The 19,081-nt window shown below is 55.2% G+C and overlaps 1 protein-coding gene across 1 annotated transcript; it reads right to left on the reverse strand.

Moving 5' to 3' along the window:
- Positions 1-300: 300 nt before the first annotated feature.
- RASL10B (RAS like family 10 member B) lies at positions 301-12,159 on the reverse strand. The gene is made up of 4 exons (XM_070772647.1): positions 11,909-12,159; positions 8,503-8,866; positions 3,340-3,464; positions 301-2,756 (listed from the first exon to the last, which is right to left on the reverse strand). The coding sequence occupies exons 2-4, from the start codon at positions 8,716-8,718 to the stop codon at positions 2,486-2,488; spliced, it is 612 nt and encodes a 203-aa protein (XP_070628748.1). The 5' UTR covers positions 8,719-8,866; positions 11,909-12,159; the 3' UTR covers positions 301-2,485.
- Positions 12,160-19,081: the final 6,922 nt, after the last annotated feature.

Below are 19,081 nucleotides of genomic sequence, written 5' to 3' on the forward strand. Positions count from 1 at the left end.
CCCCTTGAGTTAGCACCTCAACCCTGAGTGGGAGGAAGACACAAAACCAGAAGCTGGGCCTGAGTCCACTTATGAAAGTTTTCCCAAGAAGGTGGCAGAATGTTATCCTCTCAGTGGTTTTGATCAGTTGGAGGGTTCCAAGGCAGGGTAGATGGAGAGAGATGAGTCCCCGCTCTCCCTTTCCCTTTGTTCTCCTGGTTGACTCGGGCTTTAGGACTGAGGCCACCTCATCACCTGGAGCTCAGAAGGCAGACCCCGTAGGGAGCCCCTTCGTCCCCACGGCAGGAACTGAGCCAACACTTTGGTACAGAAACGAGGGAAAACACTCCCTGATTTTTAATCTGACTTCCGATCACAGCGCAATGGGCGTCACACACTCTTCCAGACCCTGTGGTGGGAAACCCTGGGGAGGGAGGGGGCAGGGAGGAGGACAGCGACTCAGAATGGGAGCAGAAGGAATAAAAATCAAAGATCTGGGGTGTAGTGGGAGGGTGGGTAAGGGGGGGGCGGCCAGGTGATACATTCCAACTGCTCCAGTGGGGGCCAGCCAGAGGCCTGGGTCCCTCACCCTCACTTTAGGTGCCCCGGAGTGGGGGTAACGGCAGCAGGGCAGGTGAGATGCTGCCCTCCCTCACCCATGCCCCTGGTGAGTCAGAGGGCAAGGATGTAGGGGAGAAAGGGGGCAGCCCCTCTTCTTTACCCTCCCAGCCACTCCAAGGTGTGGGGGAGGGGAGCCACCTCCTCTGCTTCAGAGGGAGGCTCAGAGAGGGAAGGTCACTTGCCCAAAGTCACGCAGCACAGCAGGGACCGGAACCCTGATACTGGACCGCCCAAAGTCAGGGCAGTCACGGTGGAGCTGCGTTAGCCCCAGAGAGCGGAGAGGGCATCACCTGGGGAAGTGGAAGGAAGAATCAAAGCTTCCCTCTCACACTGGATCTGGATGATAAGTTTGCCACCCATGACCCCGTCCCCAGACTCCTCTCCATCACCACCCTGGGCTACCTGGTGTCCTGGTCTGTATGCCACAGCTTGGCTACCTCGGAGCTAGCTTGTTCTGTCTCTCTCCTAACAAGGGACCTCATTATCTTCCCACCAGAGCAGGGCTGAGGGCTCAGCCTCAAGACCTTGGCCTGGAGGCAGGGGAGCTCACACCATTTCTCCCGCCCTCCAAGTCCCCCAGTAATCTCCTCACGCCACTCCCAGTGTCTTCGTTTCTTTTGTTATTTCTAAGTCGGTACAAAACTGACAGTGATCAGCTCTGGTGACGAGAGGTAGAAACTGGCCAGGCAGCTGGAGAAAACGGGGCGCTTTGGGTCAGGGCGTAGTGTCATCAGGTGTTGGGACAAGGGGGCATCAGATCCCAAGGGCCGCCATCTGGGGGTAAGGATGCCAGCATTATCGCCCCCAAGCACGGGAGCAGGGGGGTGCATAATTCTTTCTGTGGCTCTGCCCCTTCCCAGATTAATCAGGGTAGTCTGAGATTCAAGGCAGGGAGGGTCTGGGGCAGTCAGCTTGGGGTCAGATGGGGAAATAAGAATCTTCGCTGAAATAACCTGACTGCCCCCCCACCCCGCCCACCACCAGCCCCTCCCCCAACACCCCCCATCTGGCAGACCACCCAACCCAGAAGGGAATACAGGGCTGAAGCTGGCATCATGTAAATAAATCTATCATTTGGGGCATTCCCTCTCCACATTCTGTCAAGAAGAAAAAAAAAATTTTTTTTTAACCCAGGGGGTGAGCTGGCTTTAGGGTCAGGAAGAGGGTGAGGGGCACCCGGCAGGGACGGACCATCGAGTTAAGGCTGGAAGGTAGGTTGTTGTGTCTCTGGGGGGGCTGTTGGGCGGGGAGGTCTCCCTGGAAGGGGGAGAGCTCAGCCTTCTCCCCCTGACGGACCTTAGGACCTCAACCCTCGGACCCCAGTTGTGGTCCGTGGGCCACCCGCATCTCTCTGCCCTGTGCCGGTGATGCTGACGGTCAGAAGGCTGGCCTCACCAAGAAGCTGCCAGGATCCGCGACAAGGGGATGGACGAAATGAGAGCCCTGTGAACGAAGCTGGAAGGTGGAGAGGGTGGGGAACCAACAGACGCGTGGGCGGACAGACAGACAGACACGGGGAAAGACGACGCGGAGCGATGACAAGACACCACACACACTCTCTGGAGAAGACGGGTGTGTGTAGGGGGTGGGGGGGGTCCGGCCAAGGCAGCACCACCCCACCCCCACCCTGCGTGTCCCGCGCGCACCGTGATCCCGGAGGGCGGGGCGCCTCTGGGGCCGGGCCGGGAACCGCAGGAACTACAGCACTAGAAGCGGCCGTCCCGGGGCGGACAGGCGCGGGAGTGGGGACGGGGCGCTGACGGAGACACCCTCTCGCCGCCCTCGGCCTCTCTCCCCCCACCGGGGGGAGGTGCGTGGCTGCGGGGGCGTCTCAGGCCCCACACTGGGCCGTCGGAGTTGTCCTCCCGCCCCGCGCCCAGCCGCATCACATGACGGCGCAGCGGTTGCGGCGCAGCGCGCCCTGGAAGCGCAGGGCGGCGTGCACGTGCTTGCAGCGCGCGCAGCCCACGCTCTTGAGCAGCTCGCTGAAGAGCAGCAGGATGTGCCAGTTGTACTTGGCCGAGCACTCCACGTAGCCGCACTTCCAGGTCTTGCGCACCAGGTGGGACACGTTCCAGCGCGGGATCACGCGTCCGCGCTGCAGGTCCCGCTTGTTGCCCACGATGATGATGGGCGTCTCCGAGGTGCCGATCACCCTGCGGGGCGAGGTGGGAAGCCCGCTCAGCACCCCACCATCTCTCGTCTCACAACCCCCGGACCTAAGGTAGGGTGGGCTGTGCCTGATCCCTGTTAACTGCTACCATCCCTCCGTTCCAGGCGCAGCGCTATGACTGGCTTAAAAAAGATAGGTTATTTATGTTCTCCGCGGGACTTCCCGGTGGCCCAGTGTTGTTAAGACTCCCGCTCCCAATGCAGGGGCATGGGTTCGATCCCTGGTGGGGAAACTTACATCCAGCATGCTGCGGAGCATTTATAATAATAATGTTCTCCCCATTGTACAGACGAGGAAACTGAGGCTGGCTTAGTTATGCAGCCCTGGAAGTCTCCTTCCCGGAGCCTCTGATCTTAACTACTGCACTGGACTAGCCAGCCCATGGTAAGGGTCCCAAAAGGGGTTAATAGAAACAGGGACAGCAAAATGGCTTGAGTGTGTGTTTAACTGTGTGTGTGAGAACCAGAGGCACTTGACCCGCCCCCCCTCCCGCACCCTTTTCACGGGAAGCGGCTGGCACAGGGGCATCCACTTAAGTGGCATTGGGGTGTATCTCAGCCCCTCACCTTGTCTCTAGGATCTGCTGGCGGATGGTCTTGACGTACTCAAAGCTGTCAAAGCAGCAGATGTCGTAGACCAGGATGTAGGCGTGGACACTCCGGAGTCCCCTGCAGCAGGTGTCTGCCCATTCCTGCAACACCCCCAACCACAGCAAGGTCAGGGCAGCCATGAGGGCTCCCTGTGCCCCCTGCCACCTCCAGCGATATGCAGCACTCTCAGCTGCCACTGCACCTTAAACCTTCCACACTCACCTGTCTCCAGGAGGCCAGGCCCCGGGCAGAATCCAAGTGCTCAGTGCTACACCTTCCCCACCTCCAAGCCAGGATAGATCAGCTCACACTGTCTGACTTCCAGGGCCACCATCTGTCCCATGCATGCCTGGAGCTGAGTTCTGTCTGGTCCCATTTTGTGCCCCAATCTATCCATCCAGTCCTTTGTTCGATTACATTTATTAAATGCCTTTAAGAGCCCAGCCTTGAGCTAGTTGGACCTGTTGAAATCCTGTCTCCCCAGGCCTCAGCACAGATGCCGCCTCCTCCTCCAAGAACCCTTCCTGCAAGTAAAGGACTATTCTTTTCATCATCTATGTTCTTAGAACAGCTGCATGATACCTTGGTCAGAGCAATAGCTCTGTACCTTCTCCATCCCCAAGTCCCCCATTCTGTTGTGAGCTCCTGAGAGGACCAGAACCCAGCTTTCCTCATTTTTACATACCTCCTCCCCCTTCCCATCAGGGCCTCACACCTGTAGGCTCTTAGAGGGCTCTTGGATGGCACGGCCTAGGCTGGAGAACTCTCCTTGGTCCTGAACCCCACCTGGACCCAATTCCTGCCTGTAACGCTGCCCTTAGATTGCTGCCTGAGGTGCCCCTTCTCTTTGCTTCACTCTGCCTTCAAGGTTGAGAAGCAGCAGCCCTGAGGTGAAAAAGGTTGAGACCAGATGCCTCCTGGGGGCTGATTTAGACCAGGGCCCCAGGGAGATGGAACTTCCTGAACACCAGTGGCAAATTCTCCTGGAAAGGGCTGCAGCTCAAGTTGAACAGGCCCCTGGCAAGGCTGAGTGCACTAAAGGGAAGATTCCTTAAGAGATTAATTAGCCAATTAACCTGCCAGCAGATGAGAACTGCAAGAGCAGCAGAAGGCAGCCAATGTGTGGAAAGGAGGGGCTCCTGGAAGCTTGGTGAGGCAGAGACCTCCCAGGACAAGGAGGATGAGGATTTTCTCTAGGGACCAGAGCCCAGGAAAAGACTAGAGGGAGGCGCAGGCTTGTCTCCAGCACCAGCTTATGAGCTGAACTGGGGTAGGGACCAGGCTTGGAGGACTGCAGCAGGCTCTACACTGCAGAGAAGGATGAAAAGGGGAGACGATTGGGCGACAGTGGGGGAGAGTTAAGTCTGACTCCAGACAAGCGCTTCCCAACTCAAAGGCTTAGAAGCTGCTGCAGTGGATTCCTCCAGGGGGATGATGTGGCATCTTTTGTTTGTGCTGAGTTTTAACTTTGGTGCAGGGGGGAGAAGATGCCGAGGACAAATCCGAAACCACAGGAAACCAGGAAATAGCTTCTCAGGCCAGGATAGACTGTAGTCCGCTGGACATGGGGACCTCTGGGGGCTTGGGACCCCACGTGTTTGCCATTCCTCCCCCATCCCACTGCAAGGAGTAGTAATCAGTGGGAAGTGGGAGGGGTGGGGAAACAGCCAGAGAGGGAACAGCTCTCTGCTGGGGAGAGGGAACAGCTGCCAGCCTTCGAGGGTGATAGTCCCACTGCTCCCCCCAACCTGCTACCTCCTCAAGGGGGCCTTCCAGGCTGCCTCCCACCCACTCCTCTCTGGGGGTCCGAAGAGGCAGAGGAAGAAGCCTCCTGATTGACTGGGTTGTCCCTTCACCCCTGATTGAAGGGAGCAAGCAAGAAAGCTCAGCCTGCCTTCCAGCTAGCTCCGTGCATCATTCCAGATGGTAAAGGGCCATCTTGGGGCTGTGTCAAGACAGAGAAGGAGCTGTGGAAACTGAGTCCAGTGCCAAGGACATGGGAGCTGAGGGAGCCACCTGGGTGCCGGCCGTGCATTTGCTGCTCACTCCTTTGGTGGGTTGCACATACCCTCTAACCTCCACTCCCTTCTCTGATAGGAGGAGAGGGACCACAGAAGCAACAGCTGAAGCTCAGGCCCTAGAAACGCCGCCCTCCTAGGCTGGTTCTCATCTGGCATTGGGGTTCAGACAGTAGCCACTGGGATTTCTACTATTTGTTCCTTGAGGCGTGCCGGATCCTGTCTCAGCATTTCTTGGCACCATGTCCCTTTCTTGTGTTCCAGGGGTGAAGTCTTAGACATCCTTGGAGAGTCCAAAACTCAGGGTCCACCAGGAAGAAAAAGGCCAATGATCCAACAGAAAGATGGGTGAAGGCACTGATAGTTTTCAGATAAAGGAAAGCAAAGGCCCTTAAACATATGAAGAGATGATGCTCAACTTCGCTCATAATCAGAGATGTAAATAAAAAGTACACAGAGACTCTCCTAGCTCATTTTTCAGACTATCAAAAATACAAAAGTTTGACAATACACTCTCTGGTGGCTTTAGGGAAACAAGTGGTCATGTAACGTCTCTCAAAGGAGCACAAAATATGCACCTTTATATTAGGTTGGCCAAAAAGTTTGTTTGGGTTTTTCCGTAACACCTTAGGGTTAGGGTTATCTGTTTATTTTAAGGGAAAACATGGACAAACTTTGGCTAACCCAACAGAAGGGGAGGGGAATGTGGCACCTTTCTAACTCCAATTGCATTTATTATTTGACCTAGCAATGCCATTTCTAGAAATCGATTCCACGTGTATACCTTCCTATGTACAACATGGGGGCTTCCTTGGTGGCTCAGACAGTAAAGAATCTGCCTGCAGTGCAGGAGACCTGGGTTCGATCCTTGGGTTGGGAAGATCCCCTGGAGAAGAAATGGCAACCCACTCCAGTATTCTTGCCTGCAGAATTTCATGGACCAAGGGCCCTGGCGGGCTACAGTCCAGCATTGCAAAGAGTCGGACATGACTGAGTGACTAACACACACGTGTACAACATGACTGTTACAAGCCTATTCACTGTGGCATTGTTTTGAAGCCAAAATTTGGAAACAACCCACCTGTCCAGCAAGAGGGGATTCCACATATATGTCTCCAATGGAATACAGTATAAGTAAGTAACGTCGCTCAGTCATGCCCAACTCTTTGCGACCCTGTGGACTGTAGCCCACCAGGCTCCTCTGTCCATGGGATTCTCCAGGCAAGAATACTGGAGTGGGGTGCCATTTCCTTCTCCAGGGGAACTTCCCAACCCAGGGATCACCCAGGTCTCCTGCATTGCAGGCAGACGCTTTAACCTCTGAGCCACCAGGGAAGACCCAATACAATATTGTAATTAGCCTCCAATTAAAATAAATTAATAAAAAATAACAACACACAACATGAAAAAGTACAGCTAAAAACACTAAGACAAGTGAAAATAAATACTTAAAAAAATTTTTTTAAAAAAAGAATGAAGAAGAGATCTCTAAGTACGGATGTGGAAAGACCTCCAGGTTATAATGTCAAGCCAAAAAAAAAAAAAAAAACAAGGTGCAGGATAGTTTTTTTTTTAATGCAAGAAGGGGAGTGGAATAAGAATACGTTTTCTTATTTGCATAAAGAAATACTGGAAGTATGAATTAAAAAAACCAATGAGAGTGGCTCTAGAGAGTGGAGCCAGAATCAGGGTGGAGGGCAGCAATGGGACTGAGATTTCTGAGTATGCTTTTTGTTTTTTTAAACATAAAGTTTGGGCTTTTAAATTGCATCTTACCAATTCTGAAATTGAAATTACAGGACCGGGGCGGAAGCTGAGCTTTCACTCAGACTACTGTTAGCCTCCTTTGGAGGAGAACAAGAACATCTGACCTTGAACCCACTGCCCTGACCACAGTGTTCCCCAGGGGTGAGGCGTGGACCAGGCTTTTGTCTTTGGTGCGGACACCCCAGGACCTGGGAGAGATAGGTGTCCCCGAGGTTGGACCAAGGCCCTCCTGCCTGGAGTTGCTGACACGATGCCAAGTATGAGCCCCCCTCCTCCTGCCCCCAGCAGCCCCATCAGAGAAATTACTGTATTTGCATAGTGACAACTGGCCAAGCTATAGCCCCTGCCTTCGGGGCCTCCTCTATGTTTGTCTTTCCTGGAGAAACTCTGCATTCTGGTCAGGGGCTTTTTCAGTGAGCCAACCCAACCCCCTCTCAAGCCAGACCTAGAGAGAGGGAAGGAGGACCCAGGTCTGCAGGCGGGACCCTGTGAGCCGGGGTCCTGGGGGCATCTGAATCCAACCCCAGCAGGAAAGGCTAGCCCGGGGGCCAGTTCTGAGCTCAGGGGACAGAGCATCACTTAAGAGAACAGGCCCTTGAGCAAGAGACCTCGTCGGGGTCTCTGGTCTCTGAGTACACACCTTTCCCAAGCCCCAGCCTTTTCTTCTATAGATGATGTGGGTCTGAGGCCATGGGACGCAGAGCCCAGAATATTAATAGGCATCTGGTACTCTCTGTCTTTCTCTCCACTGCCCCTCACCTGCCGAGATCCCACCCAGTTGAGACATCACCTCCCAGGACCCCCACCCTGCCACACCTGGTCGGATGGATGCCCCCATAAGGGTTGTCTTGGTTCCCTGTGTTCCCTCCAGTCATGACAGTCATCAATATAATTGCCTGTTTGTCTTCTCACCAGACTATGAGTTCCTTGAGAGCAAGGTGCTCTCTGTTTTGAGCACCATTCAACCCCAGTGCCCACCACAGGGCCAGGCACACATTCAAAGTAAAAGTGTTAGTCGCTCAGTTGTGTCCGACTCTGCGACTCCACTGTAGCCTGTAAGGCTCCTCCGTCCATGGAACTCTCCAGGCAAAAATAACTGGAGTGGGTTGCCATTCCCTTCTCCAGGGGATCTTCCTAACCCAGGGATCGAACCTGGGTCTCCTGCATTGTGGGCGGATTCTTTACCACCTGAGCCACATTCCTCAAATATCTGTTGGATGAACCGGTGCACAAATGAATGGGATCCCAGCAAAGCTCTTAAGTGGCAGGTGGTGCAGCGCGGAGCTCTCAAAGCTGGCAGCAGGGTCAGTGCCCAGCCCCTCCTCTGCCCTGGCCCCACGCCATGCCCCCCTACCTGCAGCGTGTTGACCGGGAAGGCGCTGATGGGTGGGAAGTCGAGGATCTGGAGGTCGTGCACGTGGCCGTTCATGACGACAGCAGGCAGGTAGAGGCGACGGGCGGTGGTGGGCACGCAGACCTCGCTGAACTCGTTGTACAGGAACTGGCGCACGATGGCACTCTTGCCCACACCTCGCGCCCCCAGCACGGCCACCCGGTAGGTGGAGACCATGCCTCCCGCCCGGCTCCGCCACCGCGTCCTCGCCGCTGCCTGGGGCTCCCCCGGGCTGCATATTCCAGGGGCTGGGGGCTCAGCCACCGTCAGGACCCATCACCGCTGCCCCCTGCTTGCCCAGGGCCCTCTGAGGACTCCACCTGGCCTGTGGGGACGAGAGGCAGGCTTTGGTGGGCTGGCTTCTCCTGGGACAGACTTCCTGCACTTTTCCACCTTGGGGAGCCTGCTGGAGTTGTTCTTGCCACTTGGGATGTCCCACCCTCCTTTTTCCAGAGCTCCTATCCCATCTATCCAGAACCTCCCCTTCCTCCCTTCTCCATTCTTCCTGCTGTCCATCCCATTAGTGGGAATTGGCTTTCTTGACTTGTGTTATGACCTGACTTTTGGCCGGTCTGACTCCCAAACCCCAGGCAAGGCTGCAGAGGGGAGTGGAAAGAGCACTAGCTTTGTTTCAAGCCCCAGCTTTCCCACAGAGCCCAGGATAAGATGACACCTCGCAGTCTCCTGGTCCTCAGGGGTGAGACTGGGCCAGTGTGTCTCAGTGGACGTGCTCCTGCCATTTTCAGGGAGAGAGAAGTCTTTACTGAGCAGGACATTTTATATGCCTGGCTGCCAGGAGGTACTTGCCAGCAGCAGCCTCTCGGGACTATGATGACCCAAAGTGTGTTCCCCGCCATCTGCCACCTTCAACCCCTGCTGAGAACCCCTGGACTAAAGGATGGCTTTGGCTCTGGAGCGTGACACTTGTTGAGCGGTTACTCTAGGTCAGCACGCCCATGTGGTTATCTTTGCTGTTGTTATTCAGTGGCTAAGTCATGTCCAACTCCGCAACCCCATGGACTGCAGCACGCCAGGCTTCCCTGTCCTATACTATCTCCTGGAGTTTACTCAGGTTCATGTCCATTGAGTCAGTGATGCTGTCTAACCATCTCATCCTCTGCCACCCGCTTCTCCTTTTGCCTTCAATCCTTCCCAGCATCCAGGTCTTTTCCAGTGTTATCCAAAACAATATTCCCAGGTGGTAGTTATTCCCACTTCGGAGAGAAGGCTCAGAGGGAGGAAGAGATGAGCCCAAGGCACACAGCTGGGAAAGACTTTCTACAATGTACTCCTTTCTACAATGTCGGAGTACTCCCAGCTTCCAAATTTAATGATTCTAGTTGGCGAAGGCCACAGGCCAAGGGCTGGGTCTAATTCTCTGGCAACCTTTGAGCTCGGCGGGCCTGGCACACAGCAGGTGCCCAGGAAAGGGCTGCTATGGGGTTGAACCTTGCCCTGGCTTCAGTAGCTCCTTGCTTGCTCAGTTTCCAGTGAGTTTAGTGTGGGAATAAATCTCAGCTCTGATGTTTCCTAGCCGCAGGGCAGAGGGCAGATGGCCTGTCCAATCTGAGCCATGTTCTGCACACATATAAAGTAGGGTCATGAGCCCCTACTTCTGAAATAATTCAGGTAAATCTCTTAACCAGGTACCTTCTCTTTCTGTGGAGGATGGTGACCAGGGAAGCAGGTACATATGCCTGGGACTTCCCATCTGCTAAATGGGTCCGGGACAGATAGGTGTGCTGGGCTCTGATAGGGGCCACAGCCTCCAGCACGCGCGCACGCTTTCTCTGTCGGGGCGTGCCCTTTCCCCACGTGCGCAGCTCATAGCTGAACGTCCCTCAGTCTGGCCTGGCTCAGAGGACCCCATCCATTGGGCATGGATGTGCGCACACAGCAGAGTAAACCAAGGGCAGGATTTGGGGTGAGACCCACCAGCTTGGGATCCCCTGCTCTGCCCCTCACCTACAGTGTGATCTTGGGCAAGAAACTTCACAGGGTGTTGTGAGGTTGAGCGTGCATGGTGCCTGCACAGGGGCGAGGGGCCCTTCGTTCATCAAAGGCTTACCACGATCCCGGGGGCCTCCTAGCCATCCCCAATGGGTCACTGTGCACTGCTGCTCACATATATGTGTGTGTGTACAGTGCTCCCCCATTTTATTGAAGGTGAAAACAAAGATTCAGGAATGTGAAGACCAGGTAGCCCATTGAGCTATCAGTTAAGCCGAGGACCCTCATCTTTTTCCTGCCCCATGCAGTGTCCTTTTCCCAACAAGGGCTTCTCTACTTCTGTGAGCTCCCAACGTGGGGAAGTCCCAGCCCCTCCTCCCCCTAAACCCCTCCAGGGCCCTGGGCCCCTCAGGCATCCCTGGACCCTGTCAGCTTGGCAGAGAGCCTCAGCTGGGTTAATTACATAACCAGCATACGCTGGGGAGGGGGGCATCTTAGGGGAAGAAGAGAGGGCAAAGGATGCAAGACTTCCGGCCTCCCCCTGGGTGTGGCAACTTAAGAGGTCTCTAGGCTGTACCCTACCTGCAGATTCTCCTGGACAACATACTCCCTTGCCCTGAAATCAACCCTTTCTGGGGGAAGAGCTAGGGAATAAAAGCGGGACAACAGTGCTGGAGCCAAGGAGCGGGGTGCAGAGAGAGGCCCCTGGGTTGGGGACAGCCTCCTGGAGCCCAGCAGGCCCAAGTGTAGTCCCGTGCCTGACTCAGACATGACCGGGGCCCCCCCTCCCGCTTCCCAGGCAGGGGTCCTGGGTCTGAGTGTTTATTAATCCAACATCCCCAGCAGCGGGGGGTGGTGGTGGTGGTGGAAGAGGGCTGTCCAGAGAAGCAGGGCCCAGGCACCCCTCAGCCTCCCTTCCCAAGGCCTGTACTCTGCAGTGAGTCTGCAGACGGCGCCCAGGGACAGACACTGGGGCCAAAGCCTGCTTCTGGTTCCCCTCCCGGGGGCCCGGACACCTGAGTCCCAGCCCCAAGCTGAGGGCTTGGGGGTGGGGGGTTGCAAGTCCCGTGGACCGAGGCACCACGTCGGCCCGCTGTTGGTGCCCATCACATTCATGTGGGAGTGGGTGGGTGGGTGCGTGGGGGCGTCGGAGGATGCTGGGTTCCCTACGACCTGATTGGTAGGAGCGGAGGGGCGGGGGGAGGCCGGAGCCCTGCCGGCTCTCCGCCTCCAGCACCTTGCAGGCACCCCCCCACCCCCCGCACCAGCGCTCACGTGGCCGCCCCGCGCCGCTTCCCTGCCAGCCTGCCGGCCCCCTCCTCCCTCCGCGTCCCTGGCCCCCATCGGCCCGGCCGGCCCCCCTCCACACTCCCACCGACCCAGCCCGGCCCCAGCCCGCCCGCCTCCCGCCGCTTACCCGGGGCCGTCCTAGCTGCCCCCAGCCCGGGCGGGCCGGCCGGCCGGCGGGGCCGCGCTCCCCCCGGGCTCCGGCGCTGCCCCCTGGCTGGCTCCCCGGCCCGGGGGGAGAAAGGTGCGGGCGCCCCCGGATGCCCAGTCGAGGCGGGCGCGGAGCGGCGCGGGGCAGGTGCTGGACGCCGAGGGGGTAGCAAACCTCCTCCGGCCCCGCTCTCCCTCCGGAGCGCGCCGCCCGCTCGCGCCGGGAGGAAGAGGCGGCGGCTGGCGCGGAGCAGGGGGCGGGGGGGGGCGTGCCCGGCCGGCCTTCCGCTGGGTCCCTGAGCCCGCCGTCTGCACCCTGGCGGCCCGGGACCAATTCTTCCATCCCGAGCCTCGACCTTCACCCCTTCTGACTCTCCCTGCGATGTGTTTAACTCCAACCTGGAGGGGCGGAAGAAGGGGACTGGAGAAGCCCTAAAGACTCTTGCTTTCTCTTGCTTCTCTCCATATCCCGCCCCACCCCACCGTCCCACCCCCACCACACACCTCAGGTTTAGGTCTCCTGTAACCCTTCCCTGTTCTGTTCTGGATGGGCGCCCACCGCGTGCTAGAGGACGTCGAGCCTTCTCTCCTCCACCCCGCAGGATAGTCACCGCCAAGGGTGGTCACTTTCACCCTTCACTGCCTCAGTGAGAGAACAGCGGAGAGGCCAGCGAAGCAAAGCTCATCCGCAGCCAATGCATGACCTCCATGCCCTGAAACGACTGCTCCGCTCTCCTCTCCAGACGAGGAGATGCCAGCGTTTGCCCGCGTCCAGGGCAGAATCGCCTGTATATTTATTGTAAAGAAATCGTGGTCAGGGTCATTGATCATAGGCAGCTAACAATTAAGATCAGGTACTATGTGCCAGACCGTGGGCTCCCACCTTTGCCTGTGTCTTCCAAGTTGACCCTCCCAATACTACGAGGTAGATTCTGTTTCCTCCGTTTTACAGGTGAGATAGTTGAGGCCGAGAGAGGCTGAGTGGACTGTTCTTACTGAAGTGTAAAATGCGGAATCAAAGATTGGGAGTCTGTAGCAGGGCAGCCACTGAGGAACTTGGCTGATGCTCACAGTTTAACCCCGAGACCAGAGGCAGACACAAGGCGCTCGTGTGTGCCCTGTGTGCAAAGTCAAGGTCCCGAGGGCAGGGTAGAGGGAACCGGCCAAGCAATGAGAAGAGTGGCAACATTCAAGGAAGGAGCCTTGAAAGAAGTAGAACTGGAGTGCCAGGGTGGGGAGGGCATGGACAAGGAAGGCTTCAGATCAGAGAATCTGGGGGCGATTCCAGGGCTTTGAGAAGGCAGTACAGGAACCAGACAGAGGGGGCTGGAAATACAAGAGGAGGCTGAGAGGCTGGTTGACGTGAAGTCACAAAGGCCTTGGTTGCCTGGTAAGGAGTTTGGACCTAGACCTGTCTGACTGGGGTGCATGGAGCAGTTTTGTAGCAGGCCAGCAACCTGGTCAGCAATGCAGGTGCAGGGAGGAGGAAGAAGCTGGGAGAAATCTCTCAAGTGTTTTTACCCTCGGACCCAACATCTCCCACTGTGTGACTTTCTATACTTTCTGGTATTCACGTGGGCCCCAGCTTCCGCCAAGAACCGTTTTCTTCCTCCCTGAGGGCTGAGCACCCTCCCTGTTGCTGCCCTTCCCTCTTCTGTCCAGACAGACAGCACAGTGGTTACAAGCCTGGGCTTCAGATCAAGCAGATCTAGATTTAGATCCTGGCCCTACCACTTACTCTGAGACTGAAGGCCAATTACTTGACCTCTCTGAACTCTATGCCTTATTTATAAAGTGGCGTTGTCCCCAAGGCACAAATGAGCCTGTGGTGTGTAGAGTCCACAATGCAGTGCCTGGCATGGAGTCTCACTGTGTGACCTTTTGTTTTTCTTTTGTTTTTACAGACACAGCCACCAAAAGGGAGGCTGAACAACCCCCTGGGAAAGCATTTCTGTTTATGCTAGGATGGCTCCCAGGTGCTGGGGTAAGGTTTTGAGAGGGGTCAGGGCAGCAGCTAGAAGCAAATTCAGGGGCCAGAAGAGCAGGGACCCCCTCCTCCAACGCCACTTTTGTTCTGGTGACATCAGGTTTCTGGGCCCTACGGGATTGCAATGGGGTCAACCAATAGACTCTTAATTTGATTAAATCGTCCAGGGCACCACCAGTCCCCCCACCATTTCTGAAAATATTTCATCCTTACTCTGCCCAAGGAGCTCAGAATTTGTCTACTCCCCCAAGTCCATTCTAGTTCTGTTTCAGCCCAAGGAAACCTAGAAAAAAAAAAAAAATCATTCAATGCTCACACACACTTTGCAGCCAGGCTTCTCAGAATTCTCAATTTAGCTCCCCTAGGGGAACACAGAGCCACAGGTTCATTACAGGGCCTCACACTGGCTTGCAGTGGTAAGTCATTTAAAACAATGTATGGATTGCTTTATATGAAACCTGGAATCAAGATTGCTGGGATATGCAGATGACACCACCCTTATGGCAGAAAGTGAAGAACTAAAGAGCCTCTTGATGAAAGTGAAAGAGGAGAGTGGAAAAGTTAAAGCTCAACATTCAGAAAAAAAAGATCATGGCATCCAGTCCCATCACTTCATGGCAAATAGATGGAAAAACAGTGGAAACAGTGTCAGACTTTATTTTGGGGGGCTCCAAAGTCACTGCACATGGTGACTACAGCCATGAAATTAAAAGACGTTTACTCCTTGAAAGAAAAGTTATGACCAATCTAGACAGCAATATTAAAAAGCAGAGACATTACTTTGCCAACAAAGGTCCGTCTAGTTAAGGCTATGGTTTTTCCAGTAGTCACGTATGGATGTGAGAGTTGGACTATAAAGAAAGCTGAATGCCGAAGAATTGATGCTTTTGAACTGTGGTGTTGGAGAAGACTCTTGAGAGTCCCTTGGACTGCAAGAAGATCCAACTAGTCCATCCTAAAGGAAATCAGTCCTGAATATTCATGGGAAGGACTGATGCTGAAGCTGAAGCTCCAGCACTTTGGCCACCTGATGCGAAGAACTGACTCACTGGAAAAGACCCTGATGCTGGGAAAGACTGAGGGCAGGAGGAGAAGGGGACGACAGAGGACGAGATGGTTGGATGGCATCACCGACTCAATGGACATGAGTTTGAGCAAGCTCGGGGAGTTGGTGATGGACAGGCAAGTCTGGTGTGCTACAGTCCTTGGGGTCGCAAAGAGTCAGACATGATTGAGTGACTAAACAACATATATACATATATATATATATATATATATATATATATATATATATAGAAAGAGAGAGAGAGAGACAGAGTTTTTTTTACCACGCAGGATGCAAGATCTTAGTTCCCTGTCTAGGAATTGAACCCATGCCCCATGCAGTGGGAGCATGGAGTCTTAATCACTGGATGGCCAGAGAAGTCCCTAAAGCATTATATCTTAAATCCCAACCCATTCAATTAATATAAAATGCAAAATTTGCCTGAATTTAAGATTTGGTTGGTTAAGTCATTTTGGTTCACTGAGTCACTTTGGGCTAAGGATTGTATGCTCCTTGGAGCCTGTTCACTTTTCTATGGTTAGGATTACCTTGGTGAAAAAAACCGGAGAGGCTCTGTCCATAGTCTGTGGCTCCAGTTCAGCTGAAGACGCCTGAGGTACAAACCTAAGACTCCAAGGGATAGGATGCGTGAACCCACCTACAGCATCTCAAGCCCAGAGGACAAAGACCTGAACCTGGGACTCCGCCCTTGCTCCCTCAGAGCCGAGGATCCCACTGGCTTTCAGAGGCTGTCTGGCCAGATCCTGGGGCCTTTAACAGTTAAGTAGAGAGTGAATGAATCAAGAGAGGGGAACCCACAGGCTAGACTTGCACATTCTCCTCTAACACCTACCCAGTGGGAGAAGGTGGGGAGTGGAGTTCTCTCAGTCCCAGAGTGTTGGGGCAGTCCTGTCTCAAAAGGATACTTCTGGAAATGAAGTCCATCTGGGTCTAAACAATCCCTGAATTAGCCTTCCCCTTGTTGGCAGCATCAAGAACGGCAGGGCAAAAGCTAAATGAGAAACTGAGATAGCAAGTTTGGAGCCAACTCGGAAACTTTTCAAGAAACATCCTTGTTGCTAATAACATGTCTGGGGGCTGGTGGGGATTCTAGGATTAGTGTTCAGGAGATAGAAATGGGTAACAACGGGGGAGGTGTGATCTTTCCCAAGTGCCACACCAGGTATTAAAATAAACAGGCTCTCTTGCCTCCTGGAGCTGGGGGTGGCAGGGAAAAGAAATCTGGGTCCAAGCAAAACCAGAAAAAGCATCAATGCCTGGGGTGGGAGTAGGAAGGCTCCAACCCGGAGTCCTCAGCTCTTCTGTGGCCTCAGAAGCGATGCACCTGAGAGCTCCGGGTTTCCTAACTTGGCGATCGGTAGGGGGAGGAGGATCTCAGGCGCCCTCAGGTGGAGGTCTCTCGCCAGTGTGCCCTGCTTCTGGAGACTGAACCGCACTGGGATGCAGGGGCTTAGCAAGGCTGGCCCTTGGCCTGGTGGCTCAGAGGAGTGGGATGAAGGGAAGCTGCAGTGAAGCAATAAAGACAGAGGGAGTCAAAAGATGTGGCTTCACCTCCTCTCACCTGAAAAATGGGGATAACACTCCCAACTCACGGGACAGGCAGGCATCTTGTGCATCAGAGTGCTTTGCTATTTTTCAGCTGCCACAAGAATCCCGTTACTCCAGACGAGGCAGTAGGCAAACAGGTGTCTTTCTCTGGCAGGGAGTCTCAACTCTGCACTTTTAGAAACACTTGGGGAATGTTTTGAAATGCAGGTTGTCCCAGGCCCTACCCAACTGGTAAGAATTGTCAGCCTTTCATGAAAGCCCTGGGGTGTGATCCATGTGCACCCAAGAGTTAAGAGCTTCTGCCCTAAGGATTTTCTTGGCCAAAACTGACATTCTTAGCTGGTGAATCCAATCAGATCTCAGTAAGGCCTATCCCTCATCTCTGACTCTGAACCTCCACAAAGACCATCCTGACCCCACTTCCCTGCCAGAGTTATTCCAGTTAGAACTCAGGCCAACTAGCCAGCATGTGGTGACAGCCCAAGAGTTCCTAGCTGCCAAAAGATAGTTTTCATGGTGTCTGAACATCCACGTAGTAGAAGCAGTTTCTGTGCGCAGCCCTGTGCACCTTCCCTACACTGACTGAGGCTCAGGGCATCTGGGCATGGGACCCCTCAGCCTCGCTCCCCCACGCCAGGCTGTGGGGGACTTCAGAGGCTGTCCACTCATCAGAACCAGGGCCAGGGCCTCCGGCCTGGCCACACCTGGCTCGCGTGTCCCCAGCCACACAAATGCAGGTGATTCGATCTGAACTCCTTGGGAAGCTTGATTGAAAGCAGCATTAATTCTATCCACTTGCGAACATGCAGGACTCCAGTGCAGATCCGAGACGCTTTTTATAAACGGATCAGTGAAACGTCCTGGGGAAGAGGACACCGACAAGAAGCTCTGCTGAGCTCCTTCTGCCCCTGTGCCTGGGTGGCTGGCTGCCCCTGGCCCATCCGCTCGGGTCCTGGAGGGGACCTGCCAGGGAAGATGAACTGGCTCCTCTGAGCACTGCCTGCAGCGAATGCCTGAGTGGTGATGGTGGTGGGGACAGCAGCGGGTGCGGGGAGACAGGAGCCTCTGAGGCGTGTGATGCTTCCTCAGGCCCATCTCCACATTTCATCTGGCTAAATCCCCGGGAGGGCCGGACAGCCAAAAGCCAAGTTCTAATAGCGTGGTTATTAATACCCCATCCTTCCCCTGGCCCGCTGTGTTCTGTCCTCGAGTGTCAGTTCTGGGAACAAAGTACACAGCACAAACTTCATTTTGTGTAAATGAGAGTTTATTGATGAAGACAAAGTCAAGCTTCCCCCGCCCCCCACCCTCCCCCAGAACAGATCCCAACAACAAAAGAATGATAAGTTTTCTTAGGGCAACACTTACCCCCCTCCCCCTTCTCTCCAGTCCCAAGGTTTGCAATGCAGACACAGGAAACAGGCTCGGGCGAGGGCAGACACTCAGGGAATCTCTGACCAGCAAGAGTCCTGGGTGTGTGTGCGCTTGCCGTGCCCTTTGTGAAAGGCTGGGACGTTACAGAGACAGGCTGCAGCGGCGGAGAGGGGACTGCAGGGCAACCTCCTAGTCCCCCGTTCGGCCAAGCTCGAAATGGGCCCCGAGGGATACTGCGGTGGAGGTGACAGGCTCTGCCTCTTCAGGAGGGGGGTCCTTCTCATGAAGCAGAATCCCTCCCCAGCTGCTCAGGGGCAAACCGGGAGGGAGCCTCTCCAAGGAGCGGAGGGCTGGCAGACCAGCCGGATCAGCTGTGAAGTCCAGCTGTTGCCCATGACTGCCGGGGAGGCTGAGGAGCTGGGTTTCAGGGGCGGAGGGGCACGTCTCGGTACCACCCCGTCTCGTCTGCTTACCCTGCCACAAGCCCTGCCGCCTGGACCTGCAGTCTGCTTTGAGGCGAGAACACTGCGCTTGGAGCGGGGCCCTTCTTCACTGCTTGCGTCGCACTGACTCCACGAGCAATCTCCCAGCCACAGAGCTTCACCCACCTGCTTTTCTACCCAACCTGGCACCCACCCCCACCCACCATCCTGTGCCACTTCCTGTTCTTCACGTGCCTGAGGGGTTCCTGTCCCTCACCCCAGGAATTCTTCTCGTGGAGAGAGTCAAGGCTTAAGAAACTGCTTTGGGGGATCTGCTTCCCGTAGCTTTCCAAGTGGTATGAGTCAAGGTCATTTCACTTGCAACATGGTTGCAGGGTAGTTTCTGCTGTTTTCTAGGGTTCCTCCTCCTGGATTCACTTTCAGGTCCAAGTCCCATGTGAGGTCTTGGACCCAGGCGCTTCTGATGAGAGCGGGGGCATCTGAGAAGCAGTCTCAGTCATGGACCCGGAATCCCCAGTGCTGGGCAGCAGCAGTGCCCACAGGTGAAACAGACAACCCTGCTGGACAGACTGGTGTTCCAGGCACAGAGCACTCTTTGACAGCCACACCCAATGTGTCCAGGGGGGCAGGGGTTCTCACGTTTCCTGATCTTTTGAGAGAAGAAAAGGACGACTTGGCCCTCTGAGGTGATCTCAACCGCCTGGGAGCCTAAGCAACACAAGTGCCGAGCAGGTG

Source organism: Bos indicus, chromosome 19 (genome assembly GCF_029378745.1).
Source record: "Bos indicus isolate NIAB-ARS_2022 breed Sahiwal x Tharparkar chromosome 19, NIAB-ARS_B.indTharparkar_mat_pri_1.0, whole genome shotgun sequence".
NCBI lineage: Eukaryota > Metazoa > Chordata > Mammalia > Artiodactyla > Bovidae > Bos > Bos indicus.